Source organism: Tubulanus polymorphus, chromosome 5 (assembly GCF_964204645.1).
Source record: "Tubulanus polymorphus chromosome 5, tnTubPoly1.2, whole genome shotgun sequence".
Lineage (NCBI taxonomy): Eukaryota > Metazoa > Nemertea > Palaeonemertea > Tubulaniformes > Tubulanidae > Tubulanus > Tubulanus polymorphus.
The window spans coordinates 24000981-24027985 of NC_134029.1; the positions used below are offsets into that span (position 1 = coordinate 24000981).

The following is a 27005-nucleotide window of genomic DNA, read 5'->3' on the forward strand; positions in this document are numbered from 1 at the left end:
TGTGCAAACACAGATGACTTGTCACATGCGTGCTATGAACATTATGAATACAATGTTGAACGGACGTACGGCGCTCAGCCCTGGGGCTTCGCCTCCCCATCACGCTATAAATCCGGCCCTGTACCGCGAAGATATTCAGCCGCTCAGTCTGAAGATGGAGAAACCTAGTTACAGCAGTCCTCCGCCGGTCGCTTCGAATCACCCGGATAACAATGTTTGTAAAATGATCGAATACCGGGGCGCGAAAGTTGCCGCGTTTTCAGTGGACGGGCGCGAGCTTATCTGTCTGCCCCAAGCTTTTGAATTGTTTCTAAAACACCTGGTCGGCGGACTTCATACGGTTTACACAAAACTGAAACGTCTGGAAGTTACTCCGATCGTCTGCAACGTCGAACAAGTTCGAATCCTGCGGGGATTAGGTGCCATACAACCGGGCGTCAATCGGTGTAAACTCATCTCGTGCAAAGAGTTTGATATTCTTTACGACGACTGCACGAATTCAAGGTAAGACAATATTTCCATATTTCCTCTTTCGAGCTGACTTACAAAACAAGTAACGAGATGATTCATCTTAATGAAGGTGTTCATTAGTAAGCAAAATATGTGTATAATCTTAAGGTAAGCTGGGACCAAAGTTAGGAATAATTGGAGAAATTATCAGGTATTCTATTAGGATGAACTAATATTCAATTTAAACGACAGGATGATAAATTACGTGTGTTAATAAATGAACTGACGGTCGCCCAGCGCGTGTCGGGTCAGAATAACCGTTCGGTAATGAATAGCTAATTTTTAAGCGCGCGACACCGCGTATACGTATCGACTGTCAACGTCGTTTTATTAACATTATTATTAAAGTCGAACGTTTTAACGGCCGTGAAAACTAACAACAAAAACTAGATGGCAAAATGTAATTACACGTTAAATCCTGACTAATCGAGTTCGGTAGGTGTCGATTCATATGGAAATATCATTCGCGAAGAACAGTCGAAATATAGATTAACCGAGTGAATAAGAGAAAATCATTTCTATTATTTGGTTATTAATGGCGTCGGAGGATGTTCATTTATCATGATCTATGTCGTATTAGCACTATGTGGCTCGTTTCTTTTGTTGATAATTGTCGGTTGCCTAAGAAGATTAAGTCCTAAAAGCGTCAACGTGCACCTCTACCCCGTCCCGTATCGACGATCTACGACACTTTTTCTTCCTCAACTCGTTTGTCGGCTTGCGTCACATTCATTTATCTTTTTAGTACGAACATTTGAAAAAATAGCGCTAACAGATTGACGGTTTTTGAATGTTGCTCACGAGAAGATGGAGATTTTAGAAAGGTTTCCAGTTGATGACTTAAGACTGAGGACGAATGACGAAAGTATTAATGACTAAGTTTACCTTTGATGATTTGGCATGGATTTCAAATACACTAGATTTGAGATTTATTTACCTATTTACAGCAGGTGATAGGTATCACGTAAAACCAGTTCCCCGCAGCACTATATAATGCCTGAGCGCCAACGAAAAAAACTTCACTGGGAAAAAGTCATAAACATGATGATTACAGCAGTTTGAGATGTTATTTCTTAGTGCGAACTGAATGAGGCGAGCTATTATTCTTTTTGACATCTCTAGTATCAAGTTTTCACAGAAACAATAAGTTTATTTCGCCTCGTCGACATCTTTTCTTTATCTCAACTATTTGTTTCGTTTTCCGGTTGGTTTTGTGGTTTTCTAACGAGGAGCTTATAATATAATAAAGAGTTTCTTCAGTCGGATTTTTGACTTCCTCAATCTACAATCGTCCACTATAGGCAACAGGTTTTCTGAGGAGAACACAGCCCATTTCGATTATTTACAATTGTTTTAATTGTAATTGTGGATGCGATTGTGGTTCTCATTTGGATGGGAACTCGATGTGAACTGCATTTGGCCTATAGTTGTCATTTTATTACCCATCAAAAAGGGAACCTCAAAATATAAGACACTAAAATGATAACATATTCGACAAGTTTACTCACAAAAGAACATTCAACCAAAAGTAAACTCTGTATACAATGACGGGTTTCTAATTATCTTTCTCTGCATTGCGCTGTTGGCTTGAATAATTTCCATAGATATTGTTTTTCGTCTTTTAGACTTGGGTAAACATTTTTTTCTAGATTAAGTATATCTTAAGTATTCTTTTCTTTCGCGAAGCACCGAATACTTATCGGCTGGCAGAAATCAATGAACACGGATACTGCAGAATGGATGCTCGTTATTATTCGTATTTTCAACTCGACATAATTATATTTTCAATAATTCTTATTGAAGTACTGCTCTAACAGCGCGAGCCTGCTGACTATACATAGCAGTGCTTGTGATTTCATTAATTAACATTCCGCGTCCTGTCACCCCTACCGACAACGACTGCAAAAGTAATCTTTAAAATCTTCGGCATCGAAAAATTCAATCCTCTCTTAAATTTTCATATTTCAGTCCTTTGTTATAAGTGGTGGTAGTTGCAACGGAGTGATAGGCATAAATCATGTCAAGTTTTGTCGCATATTAGAAGGCAAATAATAATTGTAAACATCGCCTGATAGACAAAACGAAAATATTGTTCTAAGTATTCAGTTTTGAGTGGGATTTGTTGTCTTTTCTATTGTGAATGTAGCGCATTTTGAACAGTACTTAACGCGCGATCAGCTATTTCGTTCAGTTTGTCTTGTTTGCAAAGCACTAGACAACATCGACAGAATAGCAATGTAATGTTCATTCGAATTCAAATTGAATTTTACAGATTGACGTAAAAATGTTACTGAAGGGCCTATTTATAAAAAAGAGTTCGAGTTACAATGCCGATGAACTAAACAGCGTTCGTTGTTTGGCCAAGTTTGAATATAAAGGAGCTGCGCCCGACGTTACAACATCTGTCGTGAAAAAAAAAAAAACAACTCAGTCGATTAAAGGAAGGAAATCCGATATATTTCTTGTCGCGGTGAAACATCCGCGTAAACAATCATAGATAAACCGAACACACGCCTATTTTCATATACATTGAAAACAAACTTCGTTCCAAACATTCGTGGAATGAGGCTCGAAAACTATGGCCTGATTTTCCGTGAAAAAAAAAAACAAACATTCGAACAAATCAATAGCGATTCAATAGAATATCAACACATTATTCGTTTTGAATTCTGACTAAAACTGCGGATAATTTACTGTCGAAACGTTTGAATTGTAACAGACTGTAATTGATATTCTTTACGTCGCTATTTCGTCTTAAAAACGATCGTCGTTATTAGTTCTATTTAAGGATAATTGCACGAATTCGAAGAATAAACTCGAATTCTCGAAAGAACTCAAAATACATAGATCAAAATATTCGTGTGTTGTGTGAACACACACATCTCTCGCCGTCCTTGCACAATAAAACATACCTGAATAACCAGAACATGCCAACGACGTTATTTGCTAAAGAAGATTTATTTTCCTTTTGCACAAAAGTCAAAATTACTTTGACTGACTTTTTTATCGCATAATAAAAGTCATCCCGGTGCAAAAGTAGATTGCCCGGGTCGTTTTAACATTTGAATGATCCCTGTCCAACGAGCGCGGGCTTGACACTTCAGCGCCTTAGAAACACTTCATTTCGCGTTATTCGAACTTATTCCAAACTAGGTTAATTGTCATAAAATGCATAAATATGTAAAGTATATATTTATTTTTGTGTGAATAAATCATGATATGTTTGATTGTAAGTAAATTGAGGTATCTCTTGATCCAGTTTTTACCATACTGCGTCATCGACTCTCACACGTTTTAAGTATGATATACACCGTTCAGAATTGACCTCTTATGCAGCCGCCAAAGCTTTAAGATTCAGCCGAGCCCAAAGCGAACTTCGGATGAATAAAAATAAATAGAAATGTGAACGAGTGAATAATCTATTTCGTCGAATCGGTTTAAATATCGTAAATTTTTCATATGAATTCCTTCGAATTGACTCGAATATCGTTATTTGTAATTTTCGAATGGAAATATTTCAGTGCTTTTATAAAGTGCTGATATTCTGATTCGCTTAATGATAATAACAATACTAATAATGCAGTAACAATAAATTACATCGATCTGACAACATTAATGAAAAAAGAAATGTCTTCAAACCGGTTCTATGGAAATAGATCTCGTTTCGCGTTTGACTCATTCTATTTTTCGGGCACGTTTCAATCGTAAATTATGATTATTTTCGTTCAAAGGAAAACAAATAAAGAAATCAACTCGAACAATTGCTATTTGATATAGATAAACCTGAAAAGATATGCAATGACACAAATATATCATTGACTCAGGAATGAAAATGTGTTCTATTCAAATCTTTAAGGCATTCGTAGTTCGTGACATTTTGCTCCGAAACAAGTTTCAAACAGTGATAATATGATTAGTTTCCTGCAGGGAGGATTTCTAATCTGATAATCATTCCGTATTAATCTTGTCAATGTCCAGAAAGGGGATTTCAGTTTTTAGTATCGATCGTCAATATTTTAGTTTTTATATCAATAGAATTTCCATTCACTTATCGCCCATTCATAGTCTTCAGTTTACGTGATGCGTGAATCGTCGATAATTTTCCATTCGACTTGAGACCTGAGCGCTAATTCTACACAAGTCATGTCTACAGTTGAGCAAACGATTCTTCCACCGATCTGCTAAAACGTTAAAACCCCTTATTTATAGAATTACTACAATAATGTCCCTTGATGATTTTAAATACGCAGAAATGAATATAAATACTGACCGATTTAGTGTGTGTTTATCATCTGAATGACTGAGCATTCAGTTCATTTATATATAATTCGCTCCTCTTTCGCGGGGCTCATTAATCTCTTCGAAGTCACTGGAAGCACATTTTGTATCAACAACTTTGCCGTTCTAGCCTCGAAACTTAAACACAAATGAATAAATTAATTTCACTGTCTATTTGTTTACGTGATCAATAATATCGTAGCGTATCCGTCATTAACCAACGGTGCGTCGGGTTCGGAACGTTAAAACAGGATGCCACAAGATTATTTTGAGAAATAAAGATGAAAGGTCTCTGCTTAAGTGGCTTCGAGTGTAAGCTGTATGCCGTGGAAGTTTTTGTGTCTGTTGGTGGCGCTCAGTGAATGCGCTGTAATGATCGAATAAAAATGAAATAATTGATAGAAGGAATGTCCAGTGCAATGACAGTGAAGTGGTCACTATAGTTGGTAATTCGGTCACACGATTCGCTCTTCGCTGTTTAGTGGTGAATATCATGTGCACTTTCTGAACCTGCTCACTCGACATAGGACACCTATTTCTTATACTCTCGTCTTTTTCATTCGTATATTTGTTGATTTGTCATTACCGGTATAAGGGTCGACGAACGTTCACTGAGCTGGTGTTAAAGATGCTCAGAGACAGATGCTCGAGCTAAAACGCGGGCGAACGGTTAGAAAGCATTTCAATGTTTGTAAATCAGAAATTCGCCTCGGTTTCTATTGCCCGATAAACAGATGAATGTTGATGCGGGTTGGAGTTATTTGTTGAGTCAATTTGATATGTAAACAATGATCAAACCGGTGACAATTCCGAGTCAATACGAAAGCCGTTGACTTTGTCGTTCAGTTTCGGTCATTTCTTGCTAGTGAAAGCCGACAATTTCGTACTAAGTTAATTGATGAGTTTCGACTTTGTCACGGAGAGCTCTTTGTATTGTTTCACTGGCTTTGTTTGAAATAACTAAATAGCGGCAAAGACGAACAAAGAAACTCGAAATCGTTCCACAATTAACAGAAAGCCAGTTTACCTTTCCATACGTTCGTTTGCTTAGATAAACAAATACACACGGCTCGCTAGTTTCTCAAACTCACGTTGTTGTTTTGAGAGTAAATTTTGTGCTAGTGATTTCTATTTGTTTGAAATCTAATGATAGTGTATTTACGTAGGTTAATAATCCCTAATGGATATATGCACGAGAGGCTTAGTAACTTGTGACACTTTGTGTTAATGAACCCCACCTTGCGTTTGTTGATTCGGAGGGATTGTTTGGACCGAGCGTTCACATGGCGACTCGATACTCAACATCACCGAGAAGTAAAACCCATATCGAAAATTGGACACTCATTTTAAGGGGGTTTTGTCTGGGCTGACCAGAGGGGTCAGTAGCACAGTCATAGACATCTAAGGCCAGTCTAAGACTATATTGGTTCTATAGCAAATATAACAGCTAAAGACCAATCTTAACCATTTTCGGACTGAAACCAGGACTGTGTAACTGGGATCTGAAAAGCGTCTAGATTTCGTTCTCATTACGTCTGCTGACGACGCTGCATCATTGATGACGTCATAGAGTGGCGACGGATGCAAGTGCACACACACCAAACGTCTGCCCGTTTTGTCAGAACGAGGCGTCGACGTGCAATTCAATCTTTTAGCAATATTATTATTAATTTCAGTGGATGATGAATGCGATTGCGTGAGCGAAGCCATGCACGCCCGGTCGAGTTTACCGAGATCGAAATCGGAGTAATTTATATCAAATCGAATTACAAATAAAAACGAGGCCATTATAACGTATATACGCGTAATAATCAATCATATCGCGGTCTATAATGGAATTCTATATCTTACCGCATTGCCATAGAAAATGACTTAAGAGTTTGTGTTTCAAACGGCAATAAACACACGCTCAATAATTTCCTCGGTGTATGTCGTGCAGATCTGCAATGTTTAATTGGATTGTTATTTTCCATCTGTTTTCGCCGGGGCCATGATTAATTAAATCTAAACAAATGAAATATCACTCAACCGATTCTTATTCATTATAAATGAGTTCGGGCCATGAATTGTGTTTGATACGCGTGCGCCGCGCGCACACCGAATACTAGAAGAAGCGCGGGTGTGTGCTTCGAGGCGCGCACCGTGCCCGCCGGAGCGCGGAAATAGAAAATATCCATTGCTTTAAGATTGATTAGTAATAAAAGGATTGGCCACGCGTTTTATTCCAATTCATTTCTGTAGATTGTGTAAATAATTAAACAGCGATAAAGGTACAAATATGGCTGCAGCGGCGACGACTGGTGCGCGGAAGGCTGCTGCGCTTGTCACTATTAAAGATTGATTTTCTCTCGGCGTTTAAAAGCTTTTTGAGTCAACATCAGGAATCAGATTTTCCAATTTGTTCATTCGAATTGATGACTGTTTGATAACGTCGGATTTCATTTTTACGCGTGTCTCCGTAACCAATCTATCGAAATTATTTACCATTTAGATTAAAGAAAAATCCCTATTTATTATTCATTTCGTGCTTTGTGAATTGTAGAGTCCTGAGTTGTTTGAGATAGAAATCTAGGATCAACGAAAACAATTATCTAGCCTGCGGTCTGCAGATTATGAAAGTTCTAGAAAACGGACAATCATTCATCTCATTTTGATAGCGGCGGATTCTGTAGACACGGAAAAGGCTACGTGTCCACTCGTGTTTGCGGTTCAGAATATTTGAGAATTCGATTGTCGAATTCTAATCCTGGATAACACGTGTTCTATCTCTCTATCTCTCTATCTAGTTTTCTTACTTCTCTTCGTTTCATGAGAAATCATCGTTATATACCCGGCGCGCACCTCAAACCCCGATAAGAAAGACGTTTTTACAGTTGTTATTTTCTTCGTTTGAGCCGAAAATTTATCTTCTCTCGCGCGGATTAAGCAACGAACGAATCGACGGTATGAATACGATTGGCGCGCGGCGTTATCCAAACCACTGCGAGATTAGAAGCTGCGGTCATTAATGACTATTTGATCGTCGAGATAGAACTCGAATTCTAGAGCGATATCGTGTCACTGATGCGTGTGATATTCACTCGAACTGCGCTCTCTAATCTTCGATCTAAACATCGACTCCTCAAAACACGTGTATATAAAGAAATCAGTAATAGTTTTTATTCGTCAATTAATCAAACGTTGAGTGAACTGTAAAGCGCCTATTGCCGCAAGTATCTAGATAAAAACGACCGATTTATGTTCCGATTCCACCTGTCTGTGTTATAGTAAAGCGTTATGATAAATGTAATAAACCACGACTGTTGTTATGTAATTACCACCAACTCTCAAGATTTTCAGACGTGAGCAGTTTTTTTTAACGTTCATTTCTGGTCTGTATCAGCAGTCGATAGACGAGTGAGCAAAAATATCACGTCTTCTCAGTGTCACTCGGTGCACGATAAACTTCACGTTAAAAGTTTAATGTATAATATCGAATAATCTCAATATGTATGTGAGTGTCTGTATGTATGTGAGTGTATGTGTGTATGTGAGTGTATGTGTGTATGTGTGTGGAATGGACAGATGTGTGAACGGGTAATTGCTTCAATTACTGTAAAATCTTAATTTGGCGGTGAACAAAAAACTAAAACAGATGGGCCGTGAGTCGGCTTTCCAGTTAAATGGCAATTAAAACGGATAGAAATCTTAAGAATTTTTCAGAACTATTGAAATTGAATGCTAGAATAACAATGAATGCGGTTTTCGGATTTTGGATTTTATTTTTCGCGTTCTCGTTCGAACAATGGATACATTACTGCTAGGCTACTTTACAATAAGTGATGCCGCGGGTTTATACACAGACAAAGGCGTGATCCTGTTGGAAAAATCACAGCATCTGACAGATTCTAAATAATAGCTATTTCGTTTTTTTCGTCGATTTATTAATGTCTACGTAGCCAACGGTTTACTGGGACAATTGCGGTTTTTAGACGGCCCAGTTCCACAGTTGTAGGTTTACAGTTAAATCAAGATTAGTTCTTTCAATGTTTTAACCCTCGAGTCAAATCTTAACTTACAACTGGTGGAACTGGTTTGGATAGAAATAACCGGTCTGATGAAACAATGACAAGCCTTCGCACGATTAGGGTTAATTGAAAAACATTTCTATGATTTAGTCGTTATATTTTCTGGGTTGGGTCTGTTAGTTCTAGGTATAGTTATAACGACGTGACTTCTTGTCTTTCTTCATTGGCTTAGCATCGGAAACAATCGAGTCGCAGTTGAAACGAATTGACAGTATGATTCCTGTGTAAACAGCAATCAACGTTTTTCCTGTCGAGCGGCATTCATTCAGTCACATTTCCTCAATTAATTCGACATTTCGCCGAATCATAAAATCATATTTGCTCGAGTTCTGTATCTGATTTCGCGACGTCGCGCACTTGATGGAATCGTTTATCAATCTTTGTAAATGTAGACGTGTTTGAGACTTGACAGCGAATATCTCTTAATGGTATTTAGATGAGAAATTTAACTATTGAATCTCATCGAATCGACTTCCGCGTTGTTCCTTGGTAATGGAATATTCAAATATCAAAACATTCAGACGTTTCTTTTTTGGTAAAGGTCTCAGTATAAGAAATCCGTATGATTTATGCAAGTATTCCTGACGAGCATCGAGAATATTTTTACCGCGAAACACTTTGTTCTTCTAATAGCAAAGCGATGTCACGACACAATACACAACTATTCCGACTTCAGACGAAATCTTTTAACAGTAAAAACAACCGCCAAATCGCAACATTTATGGCTCTCAGTTGGAAAAACTGTTTTCGTTTGGTTTCTGAAATATTCTCGGAAACGCCGCGCGCGGCTCATGCAGATTAATTCGATTCGTTGCATTAGAAAAATAACTACTTAAGACTTCAACTTCGGAGTGGCTCAGTTTGCCGCGGCGGAGAAAATATTGTGTTACATTTTCTGCAAAGCAAATGGATTAAGAGAGGTATGCTTTAATGGATCAATATTTGCATTTGATAGAAACCTTACTATCTTTCTCTCGCTGTGATTCAGCATTTTGCAAATAGCTTTACTGATACGGATGCTATACGCGCTTATTAATTGCCTGTCGAGTGATGATATTCGTTTGATTCGCGAAAGCTGTATTTTTTCCGAAGTGACAAGATGAAGATACGTTCACCTGTTCGGTGTTCACTAGCGCGTAACCGTATTGATAAAATGATCCTTTCACCGGCGCCGAATAACTCTTATTTCAGACGCAGATTTGATTTTGATCGTCGGATAATGATCACGTGCAGCGGGCGTGATCCGGTCAGTTGATCTCATCCCATTCCACACACAATCAACAGTAATTTTGACGTAGTAAAAACCTGTACAAAAATGTTCCATTTCTAACTACTCTGCGTTATTCAAGGGATTGTGTGTATGTCGAGTTGTGCATTACGTCATCAATATTGGCTTTTCAAAAACAATTACGATTGTGGAAATTGGCGTTAATTTCACAATTGATTAAATCTCAGGACACTTTTTTCCTATTCAATAAATCTTCATATTTTGATAATGAATCTTGAAAGCAATGGAAATATTGTGGATGTGCACTATACGTCATCGATATTGGGGCTAGGCTGTTTGCCAATCAATTCAATTGTCGATACAAATTCAAAAGTAATTTACTGATCTTTTATAAGATGTTATCCATTTTTGACGAGGTGTGTTAGTTTTCAAGGCGTCAATAGACTTTCAGGTTTTGTTTTTTTGTTGTTTATCACATTTAGGCTGAACAAACAAAGACCGAACTGCACCAGTGGAGAATTATTAATCACAATACGAGCCGCCGAGAATTATTAACACGACGAAAATGCGGTTTATATTCAGTGATTTATGTTTAATTAAAAAAACTCCCAATCAGATATACGATAATAAAAGTCATGAAATAATTCACCGATTCTACGATATTACAGGTAATAATCAGACCGTCGACACACCCCTGCACATCAGAACTCTTATCTTTTGCCATCTAACGCCATTGTGATATTTCCGAGTGGCTTTTTAGTGGCAAATTAATCCGCCATCGTCATCATAACAATAATTTACAGGGTTTGGAGTTATTGCTCGTGAGTGGTGGCGTAGGCCAGATTTAGCGGAGTTAGTGTTATTATTATGCGAGGCCAGATGACCGTTCTCACGATATCACGCGTGCTAGTCGACTATCCGAATCGAGCACAACTCGCAACCAATCTGACATTGCGCAGTTCATTTAGCAAGATTTATGGCGAAACGACCAGAGAAGTTATTATATTAAAGAAAAGAAACAATAACGGCTATTATTACGTTTCCAGGTACCAAATGCCCGTGATGTTTGGATTGGCCATAAAAATAGTTCGAACGCGAATAATTGGCTGCCGGCGATGATTGGCGTAATATACCGCCGAAATATAGTCTCCGTGGTCAACGTCAATGCATTTCTACCCACTTACGTTATCACGAAGCTTTTTCTAGATCTAAGTCAAAGTTCCATCTTGTTATATTCGCGACTCCAATGCGGCCATTTTGAAATCGATTATCAAACTCGGAACGTGACTTGTCGCCGAGAATTTCATATCATATTATGAAGCATTACATTCGAAATTAAGATTTATCATTTATATCATTTATACTTCTTAGAAGTTGCTCGTGAATATCGCTGAGCAGATATTGAATTTTCGATGCCAATCTTGTTATTCTATTATCTCGCATTATGGCGTTTTACGACGCTATAACTACGTGTATATTTTGACCTCGGCAAAATGGAATACTTTGTAATGCGCAGTGCTAATAATTATATCCGACGACATTTATTTCTCGAGGCATATGATTTGTTTGTGATAGGGAACCGGATTGCCACATAACATCTGATTTAAGTGGAAAATTTATACGCCGCCGAAGCCCTTGGAACGATAAATTAATGGTCCGACTACAACAAAGTTGACAGCCGAACGCCGAAGACTGTGCGTCTCTTTGAACTCGTAGCCGACAATCCTCCGGAATCCGAATTATTGCGCTTTGTAGTGCGATGATTGACTCTGCCTCCACTAGTTCTCGCTATTCGACGCTTATTAAATATTTTAATTGAATTTCGTCTGTCTTGTCGTTTAATGGCGTAATACGATACGGCTTAACCAACGCCCCACAGCATCAGACACAACCGGTGTCTGCGAAAACAAACCCAACGTTCTTTCATTATTTCTCGAATATAGCCTGTTATCAAAGCGTCGTCTTGTCTTCTTTAGGAAGTCTGATCTGCAGGTTGCGAATAGTTCTTTCGATATCGAATTTCTTTGACCGATTTCGGATTCTCAGGTCGAGGGGATGCGTGTACTGTCCGATCAAACCTTTTCCAATATCGTATAGCCTTTCTAGTTTTCCTAAATGTTTTCGGCTTAAAAAAACAATATTTTCCACGTGTGGCGTTTTATTTCTTTTCACAAAAAACTATTCGATACTAATCTGAGATTATGAATTGCGTGTTGAAATAATCTGTAATCTTGAGATCCAATTTCTGAGAGAAGCAACTCGAAGATTAACTCACTGATTGAAGGCGCAGTTTTAGTCGCTATTGTTCGTACGGATTTCTTTGTGTAATCCGAGAGACAAGATTTATTTCTTTTCATTCGACGATTGAAAATTTGACTTTCATTTCAATAGGTTTTAAAAAAGATTTCGGGTCGTGCGAGTTGCGTTATTTGTTCAATTTAGAGTCCAAATGTTACCAACTCGTATCCGATTAAGGATATTTTCGTTTCGATGCTCGTACGAGACTGAAGCGATTTGATGAATGGGATTTGAAGCAAAACCGGTTTCTCGAATCTGAAAAATAACTGCCTTAAGTAGCTTTTTATCTACACGACCACGTTTGACAGAAGCTATAATTCTTGCAGCAAAACGCGAAATAGGACAAGACAAAATTCATAGAATGCGCAGAAGCATCAAACGTTGTTTTTTTCTATAATGTTTGCCGCAGAAAATTTAGATGACTCAAAATGTAAACAAAATGAATTCGAAAAATTCAAACCCTAAACGTGACGAACAATAGAATCATAAAATTAATGTATTTCTGGTATCGTTGACACGCCAATTCATGTCGACACTTGAAAAAACCCCGACGGTGCGCTTTCTTTCCACGCAAACTCATATCTACGCATTCGAACACAGAATACTAGAGTACACGTGTAAAATACTCGAAATCTATTGTATATCATGACCGTTGCTGACTATTATTTACGATCTTTACCCTTATCAGCTATTCAAACCGGGAAAAGAAATAAAACTAAAATTCACGAACGAGCCGGAATGATTTTTTGTTATCATTATCGGCACTCGGGGTTTTATTTGTGAGCCATTAAATTTCATGTTTTAATGGAACGGCTTTAAAAAACGCCAACAGATAACGAATAAAAAGCCTTCTGTTTGTTGAATGCAGTTGATTTGCAACTGATAAGAATTTATGGACAAATGTTTTTATTATAGCCAGGCGTCGGGAGATAAATGTCGGTTTTATGAATTTCTGTAACTAAACAGTTACACTAACCCAATCACAAAATATACATAAAGTTCTGTTCTCTACTTTTTAACTCGTACTAGAATATCTAGGATAGGGAATTTATCCTATATCACCAGAGCAGTGAAGATCAGATCCGTTGTACACATGGCCCGGCACTCGACCATTTTGGCCATATTTAATGAATTATGACTTGATACGATATGAAAGATTTATCAATGATAAATTCAGGCGTGAGTTTTACCAGATTAATCTTATTTAGAGTTGAATTGACGTTAATAATAAACGTTGCGATGGTCATTAGTATGAATTCTAATCGCTGCAATCATTCATATGCTTATTAGAATCTTCAATGCGCGTAGTTTTGAAATTATACGGCGACAATTCCGGTATAAGCCGCTTCCATCTGAAACACGGTAACTTGAATGATAAGCAAATAACATTTGTAGTTACGATAACGAAATAGAAGACGCGTTTGAATAGCATTAAATGCGGCTGTATTTAAGACATTAAGTGTTTGATAAACACACCAGAATCTTTCCTCCACATCCAACGTATTTAATTGCTATTTGCCATATTCAGTTCGTCAATTATCAAATAGTAAATATTAAATCGTTCTGTATCTGTGTCATTGAAAGCTTTGACAGTTAGTCGCCAAGTTTTCCTGACTTCTAAAAGGAGTTTGAGAGTGTCACCTTTACCAGTAAAGACTTACAAGACGCAACCTCTCGTGTTGATATTCATGGCAAGTTACCCCACTGTGAGGATGCCTTTTCAACAGAGATACAAATATATCTCATAGCTTTACAATTTGGTAGAACTAAAATTTTCTTTGTTTCGATTTTTGTTAGGGATGTAATGAATCGACCTTGACTCTATTGAAATAACCAATAGTGGACGACCCCGAAATTTTCCTCGAATTTATAGTGATAGGTATCTTTCTGATTTGGATACAAACTGATAAGTTTCGCTCGCATTTAGAGCCACGTACTCAAAACAAATGCGACGTTACTCGTCTCTGTCTCTCTCTCTTCGTGTATTTCATATTTCAAAGCAATAAAATAGAGCTACTCCAAATACACGGATATTTAATTATCGGAATAAGACGAACGTTTTTCACGATATAAAGAAGACAAAGTATTTACATTTATACTCGACGAAATTGTTTCTTCAAACATCGCGCTGTCAATATACAAAAACTAATTCAATCACCAATTGGCTCATTCGTGAAGAAGTTTATTTACTTCTCCGGCGAAAGTAACTCTTTACGAAGACACTCGCGGTTTTAAATTGATAGCAAAGCGGTGTTTTAACGGTTTTCGCGTCGCTACTCAATTGCTGATAGATATTAAGCGAGGCCACACAATTGAAATCCGTGTTTCTCGTCGCATTTTTCCATGATATATCATAGTAAAATTCGTTATTTGTGCTCAAATGTTTATTGCAAATTATTCATGACGTTAACATTGAGAGATATTCTCAAGTTGTTTTCTGATGAGAAACACTTTAACGACGGTGTACATGCCATTTCGGAAAAAAGGGAAACGCAAATCTACGATGCGTGGCCTGAAAATTTTGAAATTAAAACAGCACAATTTTATTGGATAATTCCTGATATTTTGAGTGTCTGTTTTCGCGAGATTTGATACGACGTTTGCCGAACATGAATTGAAGAACTTACATTTCATTAAAACGTGAATATCGATCATCGATTGTGACGTCTGCCGCCGAGCACTGACTGGCGCGTCATCGCGGACGGCTCCGTTTTAAATGAATCTCGTTTTTCCGACGCGAGAGTTGCTCTGATTGCATTTCAATCGCTCAAAATCATCTCGTGTCAGATGCGCGTCGATACAAAAGCACATTGAGAAACATTGACAAGATTAGAAATTGTTTGAATTTCTCATCATTAATTTTTGCCCGTGATTAAAATCGATTTCGACTAATGATTTGACACGAGAAGGCACCGGTGACAATCAAAAAGAGACGGCGCCTTGTAAACGATTTTTCGCGAGTTGAAGCTTTGCAGTTTTTTTCTAATTGAAAGAAAATGACTCGACTTTGCGTCGATTCACAGAAAATCCGATAGGCTTTGATGAAAGAACGAGGTAAATTTTCTTTAGTTCCTCGCAAAGATTTATTGTATCGTATTTTAAAAATTCTGTCAAAAGTCGAATAGGGGTATACGTCTCCCGGGTTTAAACAAATCGAACATTCGTGAGAAATGCTATATTTCAATTGTACAATCTTTAAAAACTAAATACAAACGTTCGTTTCAATTTGATTTAAAGAGGAATTAAAAATAACGAGACGTTTTTACAGCCATAACCGCACTCGAAATGAGGCCGCAATAATCATAAAATGGATTGAAAACCGCGCGATCCGTTCAAAGAACGATCATCGAAATAAGGCGAATAAGAACGTTAACGAACAGTCGTCGGGATTTATTGGGGTCGTTTTTGTTCGAGATGTCTCGAAACTCTTTTCGAATATCTGTCTCTGTGAATAGCTACCAGTCAAACAGGCGCACGATGCGACCTCGTTTAACTGCTATTAAAAAAAAAAACATTTGAGACTTTTTTACGACTTTGTGGCCGGGCTGTGACATATCATAGAACCGGGCCCGGGAATTTTTAATTCAAATGTAACAATTTAAATTGTAGTTGATTTACGCGTAGACGATGACGTTTCTATTGTAGCGAGCGTTGTTTGGTGTCCTTGGTTGCTCTAAGAACCCGTATACGTGGGATGAATATTTGTTGCGGTTCTTTTATCCGCGTGAAAAGAAAAGAAGAACTTTTGATGCAAAGCCAGAAAATAGACTTTTGACGTTATTTATGAATGGTTGTATAAGTGGGTGTAACCGAGAGCCCGGTCACCGACATTTGAAGTAGTTATTTTGATCTCAATTCACGACTGAAGTTTTAACGGATATCGTAAATTTCTAAAGAATTCAATTTTTAAACGGTCGTTTTTGAAATGCGCCGTACTGGAGACCGGTCTTATTTCCGTGCGAGTTGTATCTTTGCGACAACAACGAATCATCAAACTCATTTTGCGTTCGTTGCTGTTCTTTTGTATGTAAAGTGTAGCTATTTAACGTAGTACAGACACAATCGTGCGCGTATCGTCGTCGTGTGTGAACTGGAATTTTCATAAACCGACCAGATGTGTCTGATAGACGGAAATTAATTAGTTTTTAATATTGCAAATTAAGAAACACCAAGACATAATTTCTGAAGCTCATTTATCAAATACGAGTCAATTAATATAAAAGCGTAGCCATCTGCATGTTAGCAATGAATTGGACTGCTGACTATAGGAGTTTTTCAAATGATTGTTTCATTAATGTATTTAACCTCAGTCACACATCGTTATGACACAACACCACCCCCGAATGTGAACGAACTGAAGCCACGCTGTCGTCTAATTCTTTCTAATTAAGGACGACCTCGTCTCTGCGCATTTTACTCTCAAAGAATGACGTTTTTCTCGCGCGTTCTCCATTTTCTCGAAACAATTATTGAATACAATTCACCAGCAACCTGTTTCACTTTCTATACGTCCTATTCTAATGTGGCGACAGATTGCCGCCATTATCTTATAATCAACTAAACTTATTAATTCAAGTTTAAAACGAATATTTAAAAGAATACAGATTCGGAAATATGTCGTAGACGCATTTGCACTTTTTTCATCCGACATTACTAAGATTTTCAGGGCAGTCATCAACTGTTTTTTTATCTACGTCAACATCTAAAGCCACTGCGATTAATTCTATTAAGCCCGAATGACCCTTAACGATCTATATTAAGCACCGGTAACGCAATCAGCAAAATTCCTGGCTAGCACAAATGATAATTGGATTTTCAGTCAGCCGGATGGTCGATACTGATCATTACCTCTGACCATCGGTTGTTGATTACGAATCGCAATTAACGTCGACAATTAGTCAAATATGTGCGTATATTTGTTACTTTCATTTGTCGATTTGTGTTGTAAGTCTGCAGGACGTGTCAATATCTATTCGTGCGGCCGCATGTCTCGGTATAATGGCGCTCCTCGGCTAATGAGAATTAATACAATTACATCGATGATCATCCTATTTACTTATTACATTTGTTCTGATTTTCTATTTCTTGCCTTCATTTTCATTTCTGGTCCTAAATTACTACACGATGCTTGAATGATGATCGGTCAGATCAGATTTATAGAATCTATTTCTCAACTGTTCGTCATAAGTTCCCGGTTTTTTCATGAATACAAATATCGTTTTGTTTTTGCAGTGCTCGTCCTGGTCGTCCTCCTAAGAGAAGCCCGGCAGTTCACGCCAGCCCCGACACTCTGGACAAACTGAAGAAAAGTCGACTGGATACAGATTATCTTTACAGTAATCGTCTTTTAGGTGAGTAGTACACGCGAACCCGATATTTCTTCTCGCCCATCGTCAACAACGCTCTTCACTGAATAGTTCCTTCTGAGCGGCGAGGAGATTTCCTCCTTTTTCTCCGGTCGCTCCTTAAGATTAATTGGAGAAAAAGACGTGTAAATTCCCGATAGGACGAATTCGCACATGAGTTTTATCGTATTTTCTACAACGAACGGAATCATTGGTGCGGTCTGAGATCCGATTACGACACGGATGCCAAACACAATTTGTTCGCGGTTACACAATAATATGGTTTTGTGTGCGTAGCATTTAGCAAACCATCATTCGCGGACAGATCAAATCATATGGTGCCATAAGTACATCTCAATAGAGCTACGGATTGAGTTATTGGAGGTGTCATCTTTACACGGGTTTACACGGGTTATCCATCGCGCTGAAAGTTTAATATCGCATTACTGCCACAACCTGTAATAAACGAAATGGACACGCCGTGACCATTGATGCTTTGATTTGCTGTGTAATGCGTCTTTTTTATCAGAAGTCCATTTCTATTATCGTCGACAGTTACATCGCCGCCGGCTGCGGACGCCGGACACTTTCCGTAACATCGTAAGATCCATTCTGCGACCATCAATTCTGTGATCATCAATTGATTTAATTATATCTGATATAATCAATACACGTCGATGTATTCTTCTCGCTGCTCTCAACCATTTCCCGAAGTGTTTCTCTAAAACTGTAAGAGTTGTAGATGAGGAATCGTGTTAACCCGGTTATCAGTATATACGTGAAGACCGATAGTTCTTTGTAGACGAGGTTGATTTTATGAAAAATATAAGTGTTCGGTACAAGTGTATGGTATAGTTTATCAGGTAAATGACTCATTCACCCGATGAAGCTTCTATAAACTAGTAGCGAAAGCTCGTTAAGTTAACCTGTAAAGTACTGTCTTCGCGATTACAGATCTTAAACTTAAAAACTTCCCTTTTCACCTTCGCTACGCTATACTAATCTGATGAAATAGTTTTTGCAAAAATGATGATCATTCACTCACAGACTGTGCTCGATAGCGCACGTCTAATACATCAGATCCGTCTCTTCTTTTGCTTGCAGCCGAAAAGACGCACGGGATTCCGAATGGGTATCATCACTATCCTCCTCATCTGGGAATGTTACCGTTTTTGCCGGTTAGTTATTCGCACATGTCGTCTGCCGCGTCGATGGTTATGAACCACCCTCATCTGGGAGTCAACATCGATCCGACGCTGAAAGAACGAACCCGCGCCGACGTAGATTCTATTTCACCCAGGTAAATATCACACCGGTCAGAATCTGATAATCAAGGGTCGTCGGTTCTACAGCAGTGAGTTAGAGTTAACTCTCAGATTGAATAAGTTCATTTTCGATGTGTTAAATCTGAACTCACATCTATGTGGAACTGGGTCCTGGACTTTATCTCAGGGTTGAAATTATTTCATTTTCAATCAGTTAACTCCTAACAGAACTCTTTGGTCATTTACACCAATTTCAAACTCTAATATGAAATATAACTGTGCAGAACCGCTATTGATTTCAGTCGTCAATTTTCTTGTAGTTCGCACGGTGAAAATCATCCGTTCGACGAACATCATCATAGAGAGGATATTCAACATCATCATATCAGACACGACGCTTTACCAACTTATAGACACAGTCCTATTGATAAAGAATCCGGTAAGAATCAGCAGTGAATTAGTTTTTAAAATCAAATGAATGAAATTAGTTATATTGAATACGATTTATTTATTGGTTTTGTTTCCAGGTACCCCGAGCGATCTATCAGTGAACGGGCCTATCGATTTGAAGAAACACGTGACCACAGGTTCGGGAAGTAAACAGGAATCAGACCGAAGCGATGACGATGATGATGACGATCACGATGATATGGATGGTAAGTGTGATCATCTCCATCGTGTGGAGGAATCGTTGTTGAGTTGAAGTTTGTGCAGTGTTTCACGTGATGATATCAATACGCATGGTGCTAGCGGTTTTAGTTATTTCTTCACACCTGACGATTGTCTAGAGAAAGAGAGAGTCTGAAACCTTGTGTCTTTTGATTTCAATTTCATTTTGATGTTTTATTCACGAATTAAACTACAAAAGAAAGTAGCATGAGTAAATACAATATATTGTAAAATGAGATGAATCTCATTTTTAATTCATCATTGTATATAAATGTGTTTAAATCCTATAGTCAATTCTGCACGTCTCCACGTGAGTGTACCGACTGTCCTACTATCAATAATCCATTTTTTTGATATCATTCAACACTTTCAATTCCCCTGAAACTAATATGAATATATCCAGCTATTTTTACGATTTTGTATCGATGGTTTTATCGGTATAATTATAGTTAATTTAGTCGCGCGCGTGTGGTTCACATCGATTTCCAAAGGTTGGGTCCTCGGTTCCCGCTGTGGAGCTGCGCAAAATATCGGATCGGAATACGAACGTAAACTTCCCGTCGCCGCATCGCGAATCATCCGAACAAAAACGACCCGCATATTAGTTCTTATTTGTAATCGATGACAACAAAAGCATTCGCACAAACATTTATGGATAAATCTCAACTCAAATATTTCTCCACGTTCTGTGGCGTATTTGAGGTAGTGAAGACGTGTTTACAATACCACCTGACAATAAGCAGGAAGCCGACCCCCTGAGACGCGATAGAAACCGATCTACCGACAGATCAATGCGATTTGTTGAAGAAAACAAATGTTTATCATGCATTCGTCACGCGAGCACTCTTCCCCTCTCTCTTTCTCTTTCTCTCTTTCACATATGGATATTGAACTCGTTTATTGCTACGGGGATGTGGTCCAAGAATATATTGGTTATTTTACCTTTGTCAAACGAACCAATAAACAACTTAATCTAAACAAAACATACGCGACCTGCACATAATATATAATTCATGTATGGACACTTACTTAGAATTCTCATCCTTACTGTTCACAGTTCACTGGCTTACCGGTCAATCCTACTGGTCAATCCTACTGGTCAATCCTTCTGGTCAATATATAAACTCGTCATATCTTACATAGTAATCCCTTGAAAACAATTTGTTTTAATAAAAAGCCAAAAAGCCAAGGAATTCTTAATAATCTTCTTTTAAAATTTGTCGGTGTTTTAAAACGTTTTCGTGTTCTTACGGTAGTATTATATCATTTTTGTAATGTGTGTATTAAAATTTCAGCGTCACCCGTGACGGTAAATCCTATAGTTCAATTCGATCTCTTCAGAATTATTCATTTTCATAAATGATTTTCAGATGATTTAGATCGGGATTCGACGTCACCGAACAGAGATAACAATAATGGCGTCACAAACCACGAATCTCATTCGGTGCATTCGCAGCAAAAACAATTTCCGCAACCGACTAGTAATATATCCGCCGATGACCTGCCTCAAGGACCACCTTCTTCGTTGGAAGCATTGCTGCTAAACATTCAAGGTCTTATGAAAGTGGCGCTAGAACACTCGAAACAATACGACAGACAAGTTCACATGGAAACAGGTAGGCAAAACAATACACTTAACGATTTCACCGGCGAATACGAAGGGGGGGGGGGTCAGTTGCTGAAAGGACGGATACCGTTAAATAAATAATCTTTCAACTTTTGATTTTGATTATTACGATTTCAACTATCCATTCGGTATCTCTAACCAACTTTTGAGCATCGGATCCCTTGATTTATTTTGGCCCGTTCCCAGGTAAGAATCGTCTCCCGTTTATAAAGTACCACTAATGACAAATCCAAGCGTGTTTTCCACAAAATGATCTTGAAAGATTACGTTGAACAACGACAGCAGCAGCACCAGCAGCAGCACCACCACCACCGTCACCACCACCACCAGCAGCACCACCACCACCGCCACCACCAGCAGCAGCAGCAGCAGCAGCTGCACCACCACCACCACCAGCAGCAGCAGTATATGTGGAATCTTATATTGTATGTTTAATATTAACAGGGAATTTATTCGAATCCTTCAGATATCACATTGAAATAATAATTCTAAACGGCGTCCCCCTCTATCTCTCTATATCTCATTGCTGAGTTAGTCATTAATTCATATCGAGTTTTTACTGAGTGGAGTCTTCTTGAGATTGTCGTCGTGACGAAGAAGCGGTAAACGTTATGTAATTACGGAAAATCGAGTGATGTAGATGTCGGACGGGCTTTCAACGAATAATTTGACGCTCGTATCGACTACCGTTAATTGTATGCTCTGTTTGAATTCAGTTAACACAGAATGTTGAATTTGTCAGCTCATCGATTCGGCGCCGTATTACAAAATGCGGAATATTATTTTACTAATCATTCGGCCGTGTTTTTGTCGCGCCTGGAGAGAGGCCTGCGCGCCTTGTGTGGTCCGAATGGATCATTCGTGTTATAAGTAACGATTACTGATGAATCGACGTCTTTATGAAACGTCTTCAAACGCGTTTCTGGTTTCAGAATAAATGGATAATCGTTTTCTGAAGAATTCACACGAGTCCCATTCTTACGACAAAGCGAGTCGGTATTCTAACAATATCGGGTCAAGGATTCACAAATTAGTTTCTAGTTTCAATAAATTTGCCAATATCCCCGAATCGACATTCATTTCATATAATCACGATACACAGTGGCTTAATATTGTTATTAAACCTACACTGGCTTATTGCTGCTAAGTCTGTGTTTGTTTTAAAGAATCAAATGAGATATGTGCAGGTGGCAGTTGATTAAATTGCTTTTGTTTTATTCGCGATGTCCGTAAATCGACGATTCTGTCAGATTTATAGAGTCTTTTTCAATACATATCAGCATTAAAAGACATCTGCAATCCCTATTTTTACAATGATTGAAGAACTAACTGCCTATCACGCGGATCACCGGCGTTCGGTTTGCCTCTGATTAAAACCGTCTGATTTTAAAACGCCGAATAAATCATATCTCGAGCCAATAATAAACTAGGAATCACTTATACACAGATGCTGCTATCAAATGGGAGGAAATAGAACTAACGTTCAATTTCGAAGTCCGGGCGAATCGGTTTTTGATGTATGATGATTGATTTGAATCGGGATATAAATTTTGGATTAGGCTAGCTTCTGATGTAATAAGAAATGGAAAATGGCGGTAAGCCTAGTGACAGATGGTTAGTGGCCGATGGTTCATAATTCGCTCGCCTTGAGTCTCCGCAGCCGTTTGGTGATTCTCTTATCAAGATCGACGACGACCGGGTTTTTCATTTTGAAAAAAAACTACAAAAGAACTATTGCCAGAGATTACGCTGTTTCGTGACAGATATAAAAATCGTAATTATTACGGTGAATGTCTGAGAAAAAACAGATGCGAATTAAAAAACGTAGCATTTCGCCAAGTTTTCTGCCTAAACCACAATTCGACTGACTGACTTACCGACTGACTTACCGACTGACTGACTGACTGACTGGCTGGCTGGCTGGCTGACTGACTGACTGACTGACTGACTGACTCCCCCTGTATTGACTGACTGACTGGCTGGCTGACTGACTCCCTCTGTCTTGACTGACTGACTGACTCCCTCCTGTCTCACTTCTACATAAACCCGCTTTCAACTCGACGAAAAATGGTTTATCATTTTTTCGATTGAATTTCGTAAATTAGATCAGTCGGTATTTTTACATTACGTGGTGATAACGGCGCTTTTTGCGTTAGTCGGAAAACATCTCCCAAAAGAATTCGCGCTTACGCGACACAAGAGACGTAAAAACGACGCCTTAAACGCACTGGAAATGACCCATTAGTGCAGAGTGAGAGAGAGAATATTGCATTACTTCACCTGCGAATTGTCGCTGATACAAAATATGATCAGAATAGAGGGTCATCGGATGTGATAGTTTATTCTTTCATCTTCAATTGCCGAGATGGATCTGACGAGAAAAACCATTTACTAAACGGACAGAAGAAAAACCAGGAAAAGATATTAGTTACTCATGACTTCGTTTCGAAATCCCATTTGATGTCAGTCAGTTGATATTTAGAAATTAGACTTAGGAAGTTAATGGTTCTTACCGATGAGTTCGTAGAACACCCGAGCGATTTAAGATATTTCGTTTCGTCTATTGCTACATCATCTCGGATGTAACTTACCCGGTTTGAAGAAGGTACGCATCCTAATGCAATTCGATCATATTATAGTTATGTGGATGAGAAAATGAACGCCTGGTAATAGGGAGGGTTTCCATTTACTGGGCGATGATTTCCAACGAACGGAACGAGGAAATCGGATGAAATACAGGTATCAGATTTGACCCGTTCGCCGGTACTAACCTTAACGAGACTTTTGAGAATATATTCGTGTCAAAACGCATCGGAGAAGAAAGCAACGAACGAACACGATACCGAAGCATTATGAATTGATAAGTTCATCGGCTCTGAATCCGATTAATCGAATGTCCGTTTCTGTTTCTGTCTTTGTAGCTGAGCTGAAAATGGAGTACTTACGACAACGTGAGCTTCGCGAGAATCTTGAACGAAGATTAATGGAAGAACAGAAATTAGCCGGTCAGTATCAATAGCATTTTTATCATATTGATGATTTCTTTATTTGCTTTGATATTGCTTATTGAAAAAAACCGTACTACCGACGGGAAAGATTGTTTAGCGCGCGGCACTTGACATTCAAGACGCATCGAAGCTCATCCAGCACTTTTACGATTTTACTTATTGCACATTTTTAACACAGAAACGTTCCAAAAGCGATGGAAGAAAGAGAAAAAGACACGAAGGAAGTTACAAGAGCAAATCGAGGCGAGGAATAGCGTAGCGGCGAATAATGTGGTGCTTAGAGAACAAAATGGTGCCACGCCGACCCCTAATACAGACGAGCCCGCTCGTATGCCTTCTCTATCTCCAGAAGACCATCAGCGATTTATGATGAATGGTGAGTATTGATTCTAATAATGAAAGATTAAAATGTGAAATCGACCCAAAACTGAACTGAAATCAATATTCAGATCATTACCGATTGCGGATTACACACGGAACTGTGATTCATGAACTCTGTAATTCAAGACTAGTGAATATATCTTATCTTTTAATTTTCGTTTATTGACAGTTTTCTCGGCGGGAACCAGCGTCACGAGCACGACCTCGAATACAGTTCAAACAAGTACTCACAGTCCGTCAGTGATACAGGCCATCAAAACTAACGGATGATTGACGTGGCCACAATGGCAACTTTATCATACGTGGAATACAGTATTCGAAAGTGAGTATATCATTACCGATAAATACATAAGAAACTAATTACAATCGATATATAATTACACTTATTGTTTTTACACTGATGCAATATTTGCTAAATGATCTGATATGTCTGTTAGCCCTATGCCTTATTTGAACTGATAAACCAGTGCAGTCATTGTAGGTAAATCTTTGTTGATGATCTTTTTCAGAATGATGAGAGTCATAAATAAGATCTGTCGTTGGTTATTGCGATACAGAAGGTCGACTTAATAGAAATATTACTGTCAAGCTGCTCTTCGGATATCAATTGGTTTCTCAGGGACTCAGTACAATAACATCCCAAAGCTTACGACAATAATGGACAGAATTAATTTCCATTCAAAGAAAATGCTAAAGCGAGTATAGAATCGTTTCAGTCGCTACCTGCTCGCTAAACTTTTAAAACATAATCGGTGACCGAAGAATCCCTTGTGTGACTCCAAAACTGTTTATATCAAAATGCTCATAATAATAAAAACAAGCGAAGAGAATGAGACATATCATCGTGTAGGGTATTCCTGAATGTAAATAGATCATGTAAAAACTTAAGGAAAAAGTTATCGTTGAAAATCTGTACAGTTATATTATATTAATCGATTGAAATTTAATTAAATGGTTATCGAGTACGTCATTGTGTATGATAATAAATCGGTTTTGTAATTAATAAACCATAATGGTTAATAATTTAGCGGAAATGAGAGTTGCAATAATGTGTATATATATGTACAATACTAATGAAAGAATAAGGACTGGTCGGTTTTATTATCTCTTAATACAAATGACAAATTTAGAGAATTCTGAATGAAATTTTGAAGAATTACTCCCACAAATCATGCATGCATATCAATATTTTTGCGCGGATATGAATCCGTTACGTGGCAATGATTCGTAATGAATGCCGGTGCTTTTTAGAAATTGTACTAAACTTCGAATGGTTCACGAAGTCATCTACCTCTGAGCCAGATTTCGATTAGTTTTATCGTCATTTCAGTTGAAAACACGAATGAATAATTGATCGATTCTTAATTTCCTGCGCATCAGCGGCAGTCATTTCAATTATTATATAGTATTATGGAATAGTGTTCGCTATAGGCATATCTCTATTATAAAAATGGTATAAATCAGTTAAATGTCTACAATTATGCTGTTCTTGTGAAAAGATTATGAAATTTTTATAAAAATCAGACACGATATGAATTGCTTGTGTATAATAAATTATAGAATATAAATGTATTGAATATCTGTGTATTGTTTTTGTGCGTCTGGGGAAGGTTTTCTGGTATTCATGATGTGAATGGTGCCGTTACAGGGAAGAATCCCACACGAAAAAGAAAACAAAGTCCGAAGTGTTTCCTTGAAGTCAGTTTCGACAATACTCTGATTGTCATACCGACAATGACTATTAGAATATAGTCGTCACAACACGGCCAGTGTATAAAGTGAAAACCCACAATAAAATTAACAAGAAAACAGATCTTGAAAATGGCTCATAGAATTAAGTCGAAACGTCAGATTATCATTTAGTTTTTTCCATGTTATTGTTGGGTTTCGCTTTATTGATATCAGACAGCCAATGTGTCATTCAGTGAAGAATATGCCTTGCTGCGCTAAGAATAAATTAACTGCGCGCGAATAAAAATTAGTAAATTAACTTTGAAAAGAACGAGTCTTAACGAGAAGAACACATTGCGTGAATGAAAGCTTGTCTTTAGTCAGACTTTATGCGGTATAAACCTTACACTGATGATTTGTGGTTTTGTTAAAGCGCCCGAACAACATAACTCTTGCTTTATTTCTGCAAAATTCAATTGTTGTAGACGCCAATTAAAGACGTTAATCCGACGATCTGGAGATTCGATTCATCAGTCGAGCGTGATTCATTCATCTTCTTCACAATTCTACTGATTTAATGCCGAATACAAACGTCATTGGGTGAAAACGAATTGCAATAATATCAACATCAACCGTGGTCGTTTGTTTCCGAGTTTGC

General features: G+C 38.1%; 1 protein-coding gene across 2 annotated transcripts; it reads left to right on the forward strand.

Annotated features, from left to right (window-relative positions):
* LOC141905358 (dachshund homolog 1-like) lies at positions 1-26195 on the forward strand. Of its 2 annotated transcripts, none has more exons than XM_074794199.1 (10): positions 1-504; positions 17614-17732; positions 18807-19026; positions 19312-19430; positions 19519-19647; positions 21031-21276; positions 24209-24292; positions 24474-24671; positions 24846-24998; positions 25186-26195. In XM_074794199.1, exons 1-9 carry the CDS (start codon positions 14-16, stop codon positions 24944-24946), a joined length of 1707 nt encoding a protein of 568 aa, XP_074650300.1. In that variant the 5' UTR covers positions 1-13; the 3' UTR covers positions 24947-24998; positions 25186-26195. The 2 variants fall into 2 exon arrangements, with proteins under 2 accessions (XP_074650300.1, XP_074650301.1); XM_074794200.1 differs by having other exon boundaries at positions 18831-19026.
* The last annotated feature ends 810 nt before the right edge of the window (positions 26196-27005 follow it).

Bases quoted from the DNA above. Each gene is read 5' to 3' on its own strand.
- LOC141905358 (XM_074794199.1), top strand. From the start codon at position 14: ATGACTTGTCACATGCGTGCTATGAACATTATGAATACAATGTTGAAC. The intron at 19,431-19,518 runs GTAAGAATCAGC...TTTTGTTTCCAG, and splicing joins TCCTATTGATAAAGAATCCG to GTACCCCGAGCGATCTATCA. The intron at 24,672-24,845 runs GTGAGTATTGAT...GTTTATTGACAG, and splicing joins TCAGCGATTTATGATGAATG to TTTTCTCGGCGGGAACCAGC.